At 34.0% G+C, this 17,028-nt stretch overlaps 1 protein-coding gene across 4 annotated transcripts in view; it reads right to left on the reverse strand.

Annotated features, from left to right (window-relative positions):
- The window catches only part of LOC126774779 (E3 ubiquitin-protein ligase AMFR-like), a 43,979-nt gene that overhangs the window by 16,196 nt on the left and 10,755 nt on the right, over positions 1 to 17,028 (reverse strand). For all 4 annotated transcript variants that reach the window (XM_050496327.1, XM_050496329.1, XM_050496328.1 and 1 more), the window contains exon 2: positions 2,051 to 2,308. In XM_050496327.1, coding sequence (XP_050352284.1) covers positions 2,051 to 2,308 — 258 coding nt within the window. The remainder of the gene's footprint in view (positions 1 to 2,050; positions 2,309 to 17,028) is intronic.

The raw sequence follows: 17,028 nt of genomic DNA on the forward strand, positions 1-17,028 counted from the left end.
AACCCGTTTGAATTACTATTGGACGGGAACATTGTGAAACGGATAATTTCAGAGATTGATTCAATGCAATAAATTTTAGTATATTCGCCGAATCAGACGTCATACAATGCACACGGGTTAAACAATATCCGATTCTAAAGATCTACCTTATTTAAAATTCAAGAAAAAATTACATGACTGCTTGGTTGACAAATGTTTTTACGCTATAAGAGATGTCAAATACATTTATTTCTCAATTTTATAACTGTTAATTAAATGAAGTATTATAATTATGTCTTGGTTTATAATTTAATGGCAAAATGTATATTGTGACTTGTACCTTTATAATGTAATGTAATGCCTATAAATATTTTATTTAATACCATAACAGCCTGTGAATGTCCCACTGCTGGGTTAAAGGCCTCCTCTCCTCTTTTTGAGGAGAAGGTTTGGAGCTTATTCCACCACGCTGCTCCAATGCGGGTTGGTGGAATACACACGTGGCAGATTTTCAGTGCAATTAGACACATGCCGGTTTCCTCGCGATTTTTCTTTTACCGTAAAGCACGAGATGAATTATAATCACAAATTAAGCACATGAAAATTCAGTGGTGCTTGCCCGGGGTTACACCCACGGTCATCAGTTAGGATTCGCGCGTTCTTACCACTGGGCCATCTCGACTCTTTTTTATTTTTTATTTAATAGTTATTATATATTAATAGTTAATTTAAGTTAAAATATTTGCATATCATAAATATATTGACTAAACATGTATATTGTGTTTAAAGCAAATAAATTGAATTGAATTGAATAATAGAACAGACGAAAACTACCGACACTAAGCCGACGATGAATTAACTAGACCATTCCAAGATTGTTGTTAATTTTCAATACAGAATTGTTTGTACTATCCATCGTAATGATTTAGTAATACTCATCATCATCGACATCTTTACAAATCATCGCCATTTTTTCCGCCAATATACCCAAAACTTTAATGATTTTTCCACCGAACAGACAGACCGACAGACAGACGCGGCGGCGGACTTTGTTTTATAAAATGTAGTGATTTAATTTGAACATAAAGAAACGTATATATTGCAGTATCGGCAAAAATGATTACTTCTATACTACTAGTACTTGCCGAGGTACTGACCTTAAATTTTACATTAAATTCTGATATTATTATCGTTATCAAGCATCAAAATAACTCCAGTTTGGCTTTCGGTAGACGACTCTCGAGTTTTTGGGTTATAAATACCTATTATTATAGATACTAAAATTGCTACGGTTACTGTTCCGTTAAGTATTTTTACGAACACATTGCACAAAATTTCAGTCTTGCACCTCACACATAAGACAAGGTGGCTGCTAGTTTTGTACATTAGCATTTTAATATAAATTGTAAACATCTGCGATGACAATGCGATGACGCTGAAGTATTTACAACATCGCTGCCAATTTGTATTGCGTTATAACAAGAATAAAAAAAATACAATCAAATTAAATTACTGGGAAACAAATATTTTTGTAACCTACTTTAGTAAACAACGTCATCGAAACTTATATACATGAATATATTATTCTGGTAACATTTTATAATAACCCAATATTATTGTAAATAAACGTATATACGTAGCAATTACATATATGTAATCTATATCACACGCGATCGTATCAATATCAAATAATTTTTTAACAGAGGAGAATATTTAAATTGAATCTAAGTTAAATACCAATTTTTACAAGATAATAGTCGAAAAACTTGTAGATATCAAATGGATTTGATATTTACAAGTTTTTCGAATTACGTCTGGAGGAGACGTATATGGTGTCAAAGTTCGTTTGCTTTTCTAACAATATTTAAGGCACAATTACCGCGTCGTATTGAATGTGATGTTGTAGAAGAACCGTGATGTAACGTGTAGTAAGGGTCGTATAAGACGGAAAACATCAGTAAATATCATCATCATATTGCTTTAAAAGTATTAATTTATTTTAAATTAATATTCTTAGATCATTCCGAACTATTTAACTAGAATTAATTTAAGAAATAATTTAATTACTTACATAATCAAATCTATCCTTGCAGAGCTGACCCAGCAGGTGCAGGAAACCGACGAGGGTGAACCAGGAGCACCAGAGCAGCACCTCGTCCATGTACTGCACATTGAGGACGCCGAACACGAAGATGAATTTGTAAAACAAATAATTCCAGAACTTGTCCTTGACGCGCTGCGCCTCCGAGACCCGTAGCTTTCCGAACACTAACTTCTGAATAAAGACTCCGAGCAAGACCAGCGAACAGTACGCCATATTGATGAGTGTCTGAAAAAAACAGGATATATATACATAAATGTATTTCATCTAGTTAAACCTACAAGATATTTTTCTTATTTCAAAGAATATAATATACTGCCTTATGACAATGCTATTGTATGAAATGGTTTTGTACTACCAATCAGTCAAAAAAATTATGTACACTGTACAACAATGACATAAATAAACAGAATCAAAAGTATCAAAGCAGTCAGACGTGCAAAACTATCGCGCGGCGACGGTTATAAATCCGTGAGCTATGTCGTAAATTCGCGTACTTTTTCTAGCGTTGATACGCTGGATCGTGCTTGTGCCTAATGCGTGGGAACCTGTAAGGACGCTCAGGGATTAGATTCGCCAGATGGGCGCTTGCTCCAATACGTTACAAGAACGTTGTTTTTCGTAAAATTGAAACAACACTATGTATGACATAAAAATAAAATTGGATAAAAGATTTTTTATTCTTTTCTTATAAATATATCTATAGTCAGACGATAATAATCGGTTAACGCTTTTGGGCTCTACTTAAATATTAAGCCCACCTAAATTAGTTGCTACTTAGCTGTAATCGTTTAAATATATAATATGTTTTATACATGCTCGCTAGATTTGATGTAAGTAGCTAATCATATTTTACTATTATATAAAGCACCAAAAATTAATATAATCTAGTTTCCTCCGTTTGACCTCCGCCTAATTGCGTTATGAGGTCATTCGAGAGAATGTTATGTTTTTTTTTTGTCTGAAACAATTCAAACTAGCAAAGTTATTTTTTACGAAGCACCACTATTAATCCATTCTCTAATGATACGTGTTAATTTAGACTAAAGTGGGTCAGGTACACACGCAGTGAATTATATTTTTTCTTGTATAAAAATGGGTTTTGGTATATTTCAGATGAATACCAGACACAGTTTAGAGAGAAAACTAAACGATTATCGTATTTTTAACTTTCAAAAATAACGAATTTTATACATCTTAAGTTTAATCCTCTTAAGTGATTAATTTTCAAAAAAGATTGAATAAGTGTCTTTAACTCATTACCATTAGAGTTGAATGCCGATTTCTATATTTCTAACATCAGGATGACGAATTTCCAAACAATTGTTTTTAAATGGCTTATGATATCGATTTTCTGTGCGAAATTTCATTCTGCTAGACCCAGCGGTTTAGGCTGTGCGTGTAGGATGTTTGTCATTTATTTTAAAATTAAAAAAAAAGTAGTTGCTTGTATACCATCCATATAGTGGTAACTATTCCGATAGGCGGATTATGAGAGTGAGGGAATAGAAAGTGCATCTGTTTTTGCGTCCGCACTTGTGCATATGTTATAATGGACATATTTAATAAATAATATATATAAATAAAAAATCATCAATCGATTTGCAACTGGGCCCTAGTATGGTAATTGAAATACAAATACAACTTATGCTTTTCGACAATTTATTTCATATCTCAAAACGTACTAAAATATAAAATAATATTATTACTATGATCGTTCCTCTAACACTAAACCAAATTTTATGGAATTTACTTTTTTTTTTTAATTCAACCTTAATTAGTTGGGAATGGAAGGTTGTATGTTTAAGTTCTTAAAAGGATTTACGTCACAAGTTGAATTAAAATAATTAAATATTAAAATTGCAATAGTGGATAATAATTATAAACAAATAGTGTTTTACAGCAAACTCCCGGTGTTATATCGGTATTATCGTAACCTCGAAAACAACCGCATCGACATTGATCAACTGTTCTTAAGGTCAACCAACCATCGTCATATAACTTTATCGACTGATTTGAATTTTATTTTAAATAATTAATGTGCATAACCGTCGTTTTCTATATTATTTTTTCCATTTAAGTATGGTTTGTCGGACAATTCATCTCCACATTTAAATGGCCATCTTTGTCAATGTATAGAACATTGAATTTAAAAAGTATCAACCATTTCTGCCCATGGTAATCAGAAGATGCCATCTCAGATCCATGTCATTAAACTGTCTCAATCATCCTTAAAACCGGAACATTATTTTACGGAAATTTGTTGAGAAGGTTGTAGAATAATTAACAAACTAAAAAATCCTTCTATTATATGCCTTTGAAAAACATGCTACTAATTTTACACCGTACTAGCAAACCCCGCCAGATGTCCTGCCTGTGTATACATATATGCATGTGTGCTTAATAGCCATGGCGATTGGATGTACGGTAATCGCTGTAGGAGTTGACGTGCTGCTGCGCTGTCTAGTGGCGTGTTACACACAACAATTATCTCAAATAATTAAAAAAATAAGAATTATTATAACTAGTCATTTGGCGGACGTGGCTGCAATCACGTAGCTTGTGGGATGTAAGCTAATAATTTTATACTAAGAAAACCCACGGTCTTGGCCAGCGTGGAATTGTTTGTGACGGAATCCTTCAAATTGGCAGAACATAACGTCTACTTGAATTATAAACATGAGATATGTCGATTATTTATATTTAGCAGCGGTAGTCTAATAAGATTGTTTTAGTTTTGGTCTCAAAGGAGGCAGCTATTTGAAATCACAGACAGACACTTTAATTTTATTTATTTGTATATATAATTAGATTAATGTTTCTAATCGACGAATCAGGACCGGTGCTCGTGAAGCTCATGTCTGTAAGACACGCGAAAAACGTGACCAGAATTCACCTTTATCGGGAAATAGCATTCATAACATTACGTTATAAATAATAAAACAATAAAAATAATTCATTCGTGGTAAAATGGTGGAATAATTTTAGAGCAATTTACCATTAGTAATCTTTCAAAGTCTCAGTGACAACTTTAAACGGCCAAAAACACAATCTTGGGGCATTTATTGACAAATTTAACGATAATTTATTTATATGTTACATATATTCAACACTTATTTAGGTAGTAATAGTAAGGAACAGCCTGTTAATGTCCCACTGCTGAGCTAAGGTCTCTCCCTTTTTGGGGAGAAGGTTTGGAGCTTATTCCACCACGCTGCTCCAATGCGGTTGGGTTCCTTATTTAGGTATTGATATTTATTATTTACTTATTAGTTATTCATTTAAACAAAATAGACTATATCACGACAAAGTACAGGTAGGTATATAATCAATATAATATAAGAATTCTAATAGAGCTCGTGATTGTTAATCATTTTAAAGGAATTTCTAGAATTCTCCATGTTTACAAATAACGCTCGCTTACGAAATAAAACTGTAATGCTGTTTACTAGTTCGCTAGTCGGCCGACAGCCTCGACTCATACTATATGTAATATGTATGTATTATATATCGAACACGGTTCAATGAACAGATTGGAGCGGAGATAAGAATGTGTGTGTGTTGTTAGCAGGTTCGTTAGATCATATTTACGCGTGTGTTCTACTCTCGCTGAGAGTAAATTCAGGATTTTTCTTAAAATTATTTATGAGAACGAGTGTTTGCAATACACAACGAGTTATATATTGTATGCTTGTGTATGTGTGTCTATATATATGTGTGTGGTAATTAAAAAACAAATAGAATAGGTATATTATGTTAAAGTTAACATTTGAAACGGACAGTAAGACACGTAGATGGAGTTTTACGTTCAGAAACCTAATAGTTAGCCGTAGCGCCGTGTAATGTGGACATACACCTTAGGAGGAATGGCTTTGTAAAGCCGGAATCCTTGCTTTACGAGTTTCTTTCTATCAAAATAATTAATATAATTTCGGATAAACTCAATATTACTGTAAACAGACCATCACAACACGATACAATCAACCCAACAGCTACTTGATGCATTACTTGCAACCAACCCACGAGGTTGCAATTAGTTTGAGCCACTCTCTTTTTGATAAACGAATAGTCTCGATCTCTATCCCTTTGCCTTAACGCGTTATGTAATAGGATATATATCATTAAATGTTATATATTACTAATTAATTTATCGAAAACATTTCATAAAATGTTTTTTTTTTTAAAGAAAAAAAATGACTTTTAATTTTCAATCTGTGATCGGAAGTTCATAATGCACAAACAAAGCATACATATATGTACGATAAAAATATCGAATGATATATATAACTTATATAACGGGCTATCTGATAGCAACTCGTTACCACCAATCATAGAAATCGGCAGCTTAATAAGCCGTAATCATTCCACAAGCTGCGAACATTCTCCCAATCATTGCATCATAGATGTGATGTCCATTGTGCGTGTAATTACACCGGCTCACTCAACCGAATTACACGGCTGCACTTACTGCCATTAAATAAATGACGTATAAGACTAATGCTGTCCGAGGTAAGGGAGTATACACACTTCCAACTTTCCAGATTCCAGGCTGCTACTGAGAATTTTCGATAGAAAAAAACCAATAACTTTTTATTGGCCCGACCTGGGATTCCGGGTCTGCGGCTTACATGTAGCCACTAACGAAGCTTAACCAATTAATGAATTTAAATATCATGTTAGGCACCAGATTATATACTCGTTTATGTTCTAGATTTTGTGGTTGATTTTGGGACAAAAAGTTCTTATTATAATTTACCTCACTTTTTTTCACTAATATTATTTTGATTACTCGATTTTCTAATATTATTTTAAAACTATTTTTTTACCATATTAATAGCAATTTTTAAAAGCCTCAGCCAAAAGTAAAATTACTACTCACTGACATTAAAAAGTAAGCCCATTCATTACGTGATACAAACATATTAATCATAATGATCGAAGGTTACGTTTTCGATCTTAAGATAAATCAACATGCATCTTCAATATTTTAATTCCAAACACATAAAGGAAAGAACACAAAGCGACGTATAATTTATATAGAATTTAAGGAGAAACCACAACTGCTTATGAATATTTATAATTTATACACCTTATAAGGTTATAGCGATTAACGACTACACGTCTTATTGTTTCGAATCATTGCAGTACGATATGTTTTAACTAAATATTCTCTCTAATTCCTGCTTCCGCCTTCCTTCATAAGTCTACGCGTGCTGGCTCTCGATGTCACCGCCTAACTGTGACATCAATTCCATCGCGCACAAAGAAATTTTGCAACTCCTTTCTTTGTCACACTTCCAAAAAATGGAATTCCTTACCAGCTCACGTGTTCCCCTCCTCTTACAAACAATGCCTCTTCACGCCTCGTTTGAAGTAGTCAAACGAGGCGTGAAGAGGCATCATGCGGGCCGGCAAGGCGGGGGCGGCTAGTGCAGAACATTCTTCCCGACTGTACTGGCCTTCTTCTCGTTTGGACTCTACTATCACTTACCATCAGATGAAGTAGAGTCATTTGCCCTCCCGACAAATATAATTAAGAAAAATACGGTGGTATTATTGTAAACATATCGCACTTTATCGTTTTTCATGCAATTACACTTAAAAGTTGACAATTTATTATGAATTGTGACTTTATTTGGTACATCATAGGAAGCGAAATGATCTTGTTTCTAACCGGGTGTCCCGGACGCGTCTAGTTTTATTTGATTTAAATACAAATACAATTCGAACTGAGAAATCAATGATTTTGTTTTCAAATGTGTATACAGTAGTAGGCTTTACTACTATTGATAGGCTCAAGTCAAGCCAGTTCAGATTCCACTCAAGGGCTCGTACGCACGTCTTAGAAAGTTTTCATCGTAGGGAGGTTAACGATTTTTACAAGTGTTGGGGGGTTGAGGGCAGTTGTTTGGTTTAAAAAAGTGCCCTATTTCCTTCCTTGGGGTCCGAGATTGCTATATACCAAATTTTATCAAAATAGATTAATTGGTTTAGCCGTAAATGCGTAAAAGACAAACAGACTTACTTTCTTATTTACAACATTACTAAAGATTTAAAAAAAAAAGAAAAAAAGGTTCAGCGCTCAATTTCACCAAAGAAAGTATACCGTTATGGAGCACAATATACGTAATATCAGAAAAGTTAAGTTGCACGTCGTAGGAACGGTTATTGATGGAATTATTGAATACTAAATTCATTAGAATTAGATTCTTATATTTATTGATAATTAGAATCTTCTTCATGTTACATTTTTTACTTATTAGAAAAAAAACAATAAGGTAAATAATATTTCTTTCATACGAGAACATTACCTACGCTCACACCACGCGTCGCCTTACGTCATCATTTTTAATTAAATTATTTAAACGCTTAAAATTAAAGTACGCAAACGCCACTGAACTTTTATGTGCTTAATTTGTGTTTATTACATCTCGTGTTTTTTTGATGAAGTATACCACTTGTGTTCCGACCAACCGAAATGTATTGGTGCAACAACCTTCAAACCTTATTCTCAAAGGAGAGAGAGCCTCAAGTCAGCAGTGGGACGATTAGAGACCTTACTTTTACTTTTGTTAACTTATAAGAGCTCATTCGCAAGAACCTACTCGTTTATTAATATTTTCTTAATCCATAAAACTAGTAACAAATATATTTGTTTAATCGACCTTCTGTTAAGCTATAACCGGGACTGATAACTAAGTTTTGATTACTAAGATAATGAATTTCATTAGTCGTGTTACATGATTTTTTTGGGAATCATTAATGCGGATACTACTTAGTTGTATACAGCAAAACATTCTATAAAATAATAAAAACAAGCGGAACTATTTAAATAAAAATTACATTCAAATATTTTTAAAGAGATGCCGGTGATGTGTTTTTTTATAGAAAAGTAAATAAATTTTATTGACATGACTTAAGACAAAAGTTATATAGTATATCGAACACAATATATAACAGATAACAGCAATAAATACGAATATATTTTTTTAATTTTTATTTGTATTTATTTAAGGCTTTAATGTGAATAATAGTTGATAAATATAAATTATCTTTATAATCAAATTTAAATATTGGTTAAAAAACGTCGACGTCAATTTGTAATAGACATTTCATTGACGGAAGAGATTTATAATAATATCATTTATTAGACACGCTTCGTTACGAGAGTGATCTTTAAACAAAACTATTATCATTAATAATATTATCGCTTCGATCATTGCTGATTATTTTTAAACAATATTTGTTTATCATATATCCGGGTACTAAGTAAATACACAGTAAGGTCAATAAATATTTTAATATTTAAATTATCGTTTTGTTATCAGTGGATCAGTGATAGAGGTAGGTTTGACTTTGTTTATAATCTGTCATACGAGAAAAGGAAAACGAAAAGTTTGGGCGAATTATTTGAAATCGTTGCCGAGTTAGTATACACAATCTAAAAAAAACTTTCTATCTTTTTTATCCTCATATTTGAAAAAGCGATAGCAACAGTATTTTTTTTTATAGAATAGGAAGGCGGACGAGCACATGGGCCACCTGATGGTAAGTGGTCACCAAACGCCCTTAGACATTGACATTGTAAGAAATGTCAATCATCGCTTACATAGCCAATGCGCCACCTACCTTGGGAGCTAAGATTTTATGTACCTTGTGCCTGTAATTACACTGCCTCACTCACCCTTTAAACCGGAACACAACAATATCAAGTATTGCTGTTTTGCGGTAGAATATCTGATGAGTGGGTGGTACCTACCCAGACGAGCTTGCACAAAGCCCTACCACCAGTAAATATAAAAGCGTATAGATTTAGTTAGGAAATTTCGTTGTCGTTGAACCCTAACGGACGCATTACGAGCGTTTGTATCATCTAAGCCTTTGGTTTGTAACAGCTGCGGTAGTAAAGAAAACAATTAACAATCAAAGTATTTTCATAGACACTTGGATGCAAGTCAAAAATATTAACCGCCTATAATATGTAAAAAAAAGATAATGGTGCCAAAGAAGAATGAATACCAATCCTTACTAATACTATAAATACTAAAGTGAGATTGTTCGTGTGTTTGTTACGCTTTCACGTTTCAACTACCAGTCACCATTAAATATCGCATTTGTTTTGCATTTTACCTAACACTAACACCTCCCACCTGGGGACGAAGCCGCGTGCGGAAACCAGTATTATTTAATTTAAAACATAATTGTACTTTATTCAATTTATTTAAATATTATGCCAGAGATAAAATTGACTTCAGGACACATTTACAATCATTGACAATTGGCAAGTGTGTTCTGCGCAGAACACACTTGCTGCTGCCGCTGCTGTACTGCACTGTATATGGCATGGTTCGCATTAAATCAGACACTATAAATGTTTTTACGTTATCATTCTAGTTGTTTTAATCGAATATTTATTGGCAATGTTCTTAATATTGTTTCTTCGTTTAATTACCAACTTGGCACGCACACTTGGCGATATAACGCTGTGTTGGTAAACAAGACGTGTTTAAAATACATTTCGAAATGCTCTTGAGAAGACTACGATAACAAGAAATTATATATAACTTTATGTTGACCAGTTCACGAGGTACATAAGATTAAAATGAACATATAATGAACACAATTTAACTAGGTATTGGAGCGATTTGTTTAATTACGCTGTCACATACATATACATTTCAACATTTGATTTACATCGATTTATATTATTTACCTAGCGGTTTCAATTCATCTATTTAATTGTTGATTGAAAGACTGTTTATAAAACAAAGCGGCGTAGTTGAATATAATCAATAAAAATGTATACAGATTAAGTAATCTGTGTCGTGTCACTCGTAAACTATACGAAACCGAGTCACGAATCATAACGACGAATAGAACGCGACCTCAGTACGATGACCGCAGGTCACGGGTTCGAAAACCGTATCCACCTTAGTGTGTTCCGTGTGTAGTGTGTACTTATATGTATTGACTTAATTAAACCATGGTATTACAATTTAATATAATAACATTATGACATTTACAATAAGCCCGCGTTAAATACAAAATGAATATGAACAATCCGAGTCACGCATTGTACTCGCCTACATGAGACTTATAATTTGTCCAGAGCGACCGACTACGTGAGAGAGAGATAAAACGTATTGATTGGTCTTCGCACTCAATTACGTTAGATGTATTAGAAGTTTAATTGGCTCGTTGGTCTTGTTGCTAATTATAATCCTATTTCATCCGATACTCTCTTAAATCCTGCCGGTTATCTATCATCACGTGTTGCGACTCGTGTTGTCGCAATTATAAGGCTTAGCAACAAAACTCGGGTCAAGATGGTTAAAAAATTTGTTATGCTTTTGTTTAAGTCGGTAGTATCTCTTTATTACGACGTTGGCAGTTTTTACTCTCGCAAAGCACGTAAACCGGGTTAAATTGGATGTGAAACGAAACCAATAAAAGAAGTAAGTACAGAATCATAGGGTCTAGTAAATGTCAAGGGTGGCCCTTGTGTCACGATAGTCTGGGAGCGTGCCAAGTCACCGAGTTGGCCGGGAAACGTCTTGAGCACATTCGAATGTTCATATAATATCATGTTAACATATACGTTTGCATACTTCTCTATAAACTTAGGCGAAATATTTTAATAACAAATATGTCTACTTCAAATAAAACTTTATAATTATAAACTCCTACTCCAGCTCCTACCGCCTCCTACCTTTGACATTTTTCTATTCCGTCGGACTTCTCACCTGCTATCTTATACAAGTATTTCTGTAACCATGATCCTATGATAGCCCATGATACTTGACTTGTACCAGTCAAATCGTTCAAAATGTGCCTGCAATCTGTTAAGTTAGCCTGTAATTGGTACATGCTTTGTAGCACTATTTTTGATATTCAAGCAATAAGAAAATGTATTTCTTAGTATATAACAATAGCTTTAATGTCGACTACGCGATGATAATTATATAATGTGCTCATTTTACAATTATATGCTTTTCAATAACAGATATTACGTCGTATTAATAAACATAAGCTATAAATCAAGGTTTAAGTACAAAATTTCTAGAAGTAAAGTAAATTACAATACGTAATTTTATAATATCTCTAAAATTCTTTTGAACACAAGAGACCTTCGATAGCCGGCCCTTGTTATCCGGCGTGTCTGTCCTACCTGTGACGTAGCAACATCACGTTTCGCGACTCGTGTTGTCGCCGTGTGCTTTAATAATTAATTTTATAAGGTTTCGACATCATGGAAAATTTTAAAGGGAATTCTTTTTAATTTCGGCTTCGGAATATTGTTAAAAGTTGTTGACAACATTTGGAAGCCCGTAAAATGTAAAACACCGACAAAACCTTGCAAAATCTTTCTCAGTTTAATAAGGTCCTCCAGACAGATTTCGGCCACGACGGCCAATCTCAAGAGAGATTAGCCAACTGCGCAGGACATATTATAGGGCACAAGTGTGTGCGCAAACACAGGTGCAACCGACCGCAATCCGAAAAGACCGGAAGGAGTTTAGACGCAGGACCAACGACTTTACGTGCTTTCCGAGGCACGGGAGTGTACACACTTCCAACTTCCAGACTCCGGGCTGCTACTGAGAATTTTCTGATAGAAAAACCTAATAATTTTATATTGCCCCGATCTGGGAATTGATCCCGGGACCTCCGGGTCAGCGGCCTTATATCTAGCCACTATACCAACGAGGCAATCACTTTCTCAGTTTACTTTATAAGATATATTGTACGTATAGGTAGTTTCAAAGAGAAGTAATTTACTCTGGTATTACCCAACAGGTATTTTTTCAACGAGTCTGCGAGCAGCATGAGTCGGAGCACGTGAGAGCAATTACGGGGACCACGTGTTTCTTTATAAATATAATCGCGCTTGACAATGCGTTGTCCAATTATGTGTTGTAATTATATTTTATATAAATATCACATGGTATCTATAAAATAAGATTATTTCGTAGGTATATTGATTTTGCAATCGTGAGTAAGTAGTGATACAGAAATCTTAAACTATATTTCCGCTATTGATTCAAAAAACCTATTATTTCTAAGAGGAACCTGCATGACTACTAACTCATGATTGCAAAATCAATATACCTACGAAACAATCTTATTTGAACCACCACATGTGAAATAGTAACGCAATAACAATAATCGACTATATCTGTAACGGTAATTTGCGTATTCAAACCTCGCACACTACGCAATAGGGGATTGCTATTAAACCATATTCATTCATACAAATTCGTGACTCATTTCGTATCGAGATGACCCAATGCCGAACACATGAATATTAATCGAAGATTCGCACAGAATGTTCATGCTTAATATGTGTTTACATTTCATGTCGTTGTCGACGTTGAAGGAAAGAATCGTGAGATAAACTGTATATACCTTATGTATCTAGCGACATTCTCATCCAAAAGAGACAAGAACACATTGAATAAAAAAGTACTAACTTGGTACATTGTTTCAATGCAAGAGTAAGACATTAAGAGGTTACAACTTAAATTGCACGTATTATATACGATGTTTAAATTAAAATTTTTAGCTTCACTTTTTAAGCCGGCATTTTACTAAATAAACATTACCTCACGCGTCGTGTATTATCAGTATAAACAGTTATGTTCTTTGTCATCGATATCACAGTAATGTCTGCTATGATTTTATCAGCACGTACTCGGTCCGTTGTGGTCTTGTATTGTGTCACTCAATCGGTATGAAGATAGCAGTTGTTTCATGTTGGGAAACATTGAATAATAAACAAATAAAAAAATATCACATTGAACCCTTTCTAGACCTGGAAATGTTCTACCTATACGGAATATAAGAGTATCGCATTACCGAGCTTAGAAACACGAATCCGAGTAGGTTTGTGGGTTCATATCCCGGCAAGCCTAAGTTTTCAAAAATTCGCTTATTTGTTTTGTTTAATATTATTCATCGCGTCGTGAGGACATCTTCACGGATTTAATAAACTGCTACATATTAATCTCGACAAGTCGTGGAGCACCTCGGTGAGATAAGTTAGAAGCCTTCTGCTAGTCCAACAGGGGCAGACTAACTATGACCGTCACGGCAGCATGCGAAAGCGATCCCGTGGCGTTCCTCGTTAAGACGGAAAGGGTACCGCTGGTTTTTTAGTGGGTATTCCGATGTTCGGGGCGCACTCGGCGCCTTGGACACCAGCGAGCCCCACAACCCCCCCCCCCACTGTTCCCGTGGGGGAAACGCGTAATGCGTTTTTCCAGCGTAAAAAAACTTTTTTTTTCCCCTTTGGGGAGACTAACTATGCTTTTCGCCTTCGTAATTAGCACTGAAAAAGATCGTTAAATTCTTGACTTGAATGTTGTACTAACTTACGTTATACATGAGTTATCATGGAAACAACAATCAAAAATATGAACATTATACGAATAAAACATAATTATTTACATTTCACCTTTTTCATTAAAATAAGCGTATTGTATAAAATCGATACAGTATGCCGCTGAAATGTCATACAGACTTTTAACTTGTCATCACGAGTTGAAAATGAGTGGCTTTTGCACTGCTGTGCAGGTGAAATAGTAATATTTTATCTTTTAATTCTTTCTACTTCCTTAATCTATGAGTTCCGTACCTACAAATAAATAAAAGTGTATGTCTGTCATTTCAAAATAACTGCCTCATTTTAAGTGAACATGGGTATTTGCTTTTGAAAAAAAGCCAAAACAACCCTTTATTTAATTTAGACTATCGACCTAACCTAATAAGTTTAAGTATTTTAAATATATAATCCAAATGGGCATTATGTACGTTAAAAAGGCAAATTTTGAATAATTTTCGTCACAAATTGAATTCCTTGCTGGCCGCTGATTTTGCTAATCAAGTCACTAATATAAATTGTTATGTAAAGTGATCGAACGATTTACATAGTAGAGAATAATCCGGCCGAAATAAAGTTTTAACCCGGAAGTGGCCCTGAGTATAGGTAACGGATGGAATACAATTTGTGATACAACATTTTTGTTTATACAACCGGTTTTAGTAAGGTTATTTAAAAACAATACCCGACTACAGAAAACGCTATCAAGTGATCTATTTAACGCAATTATTTTATTTTGTTTTTAAATCGTATATAAACTTCGTTCCTTCGCTTGCCTGCTTATTTTTTTAATCACATAATATGGCGTTCTTAGACTGATTTCGATTAATTATTATTGTTTTATTTAAAATAGGTAAGCAGACTGGCAAATGGGCCACCTGGTGGTAAGTGGTCAACACCGCCCATTGCATTGGCATCGTAAGAAATATTAACTTTCCCTTACATCGCCAATGTGCTACCGACGGTGGGAACTAAGATATTATGCTTGTGCTTGTATTAATACTGGCTTACTCACCCTTCATACCGGTACCCAACAATTCTAAGGATTTCTGCTTGGCGGTAGAATATATGATAAGTGAGATGCTACCTAATCAGACAGGCTGACACAGAGCCCTATCAAGTAAGCACAACCCTTATTACAAAATCTGATAAAATTATTATAAAATGTTTATGCCCTAAGTTATTTAGTTTATACAAACAAAATACCTTATGCAAAAACAAACGAATACCTTTTTCAGGGGCCGCCTATAATACGTTATTTCATTATACTTTTAAAGTAAAACGTACATTTTGAATAATTAAGTACAAAGAATGCGTACAATTAATTAGGTTTTATTAGATTATATCGTTTAAATGTCTGATAGCTTAATGTTTTGATTTATTTGTCTGCAGCGAATACGATAACGATCGAAAACATATTTGGCACAGCTATATTACGGCGTCTCAACTTTTCGCTTAATACCAATTACTTGCACTTATAGCCATATCCTTATTTTACAGAGTACACAATCTCTGGTAGAAAATAAAACATGTAGAAATAAAATAAATCAAGACGTGACCGTCACGGGACGCCCTGCACATGTGAAACATAAATTTTTATAGTTATTCTCATATTAAAATTTATGAAAATATAAATAAATAAATATTGTCATATATATTTGTATACGCGCCACGCGTACGCGACAAGCGGTTGAAAGATTATGACGGCGTGAAGGCGATCACGCTCAGGCCGTTTGCCATCACGAGTCGGTCTTGTCCCCGAGGCTCGTTTGTCATCAAAAAACTATCCTGATAACAAGTGAATCTGGGTACGAAAGACGTCGACGCCTCCTTGGCCCGATTTCCAAGCTTCATTTAGTAGGTAATATAGGTGAAGTGGTTGACGTAATTTCTTTTTATATTTTACGAGGTTTTTCACTGTTTGGCGACCTTTACATCTAAAAATCTTATGTTGTGTAATATTATCAAATATTTTTGTAACTAAAAGTAAGAAATTTCTAGATCAATCACATAATATTATACATTTTTTTAAATAAATATATATCATTCATATTATAAAGCAACTAGGTAAACTCTTTGAAGATATAACGTAGTGACACGATCAGTCTATGTCCGCATTAGTAGCTAAGAGGGATTTCTTGTTCTTCTTGGCACTTACGACCTTTAATGTATTAACTTTCTTACCGGTCTCAGGCAAGTCTATAACTTTAATACTTCAAAAGGTACTTTAAGATATTGGACTTACTTACTTATATGTTATCTGTTAATTAAAAAAATGTATCTAGATATTTATATTTTTTAATTATTTTAATATCCATATTGATATTTCGGAGAATATCGATCGATCGATAAGGTGAGACGAACCCTTACGTGGGTAGCTTAAAAATAGGGTCGACCCTATTAGGACAAAAAATTCTTTATATACAAAATAAATGCTGATTCCAATTGAATAAATACTAAATCGGGTATTCTTTGTGCTATAACGAGAGCGTAATTGGATACATACATAAAAATAGAAAACTCTGAATATCACTTAACCCTGGCAACAGGAGAATTTGTAGAAATCTTA

The sequence above is a fragment of the Nymphalis io genome, chromosome 17 (genome assembly GCF_905147045.1).
Source record: "Nymphalis io chromosome 17, ilAglIoxx1.1, whole genome shotgun sequence".
NCBI classification, from domain to species: Eukaryota; Metazoa; Arthropoda; class Insecta; order Lepidoptera; family Nymphalidae; genus Nymphalis; species Nymphalis io.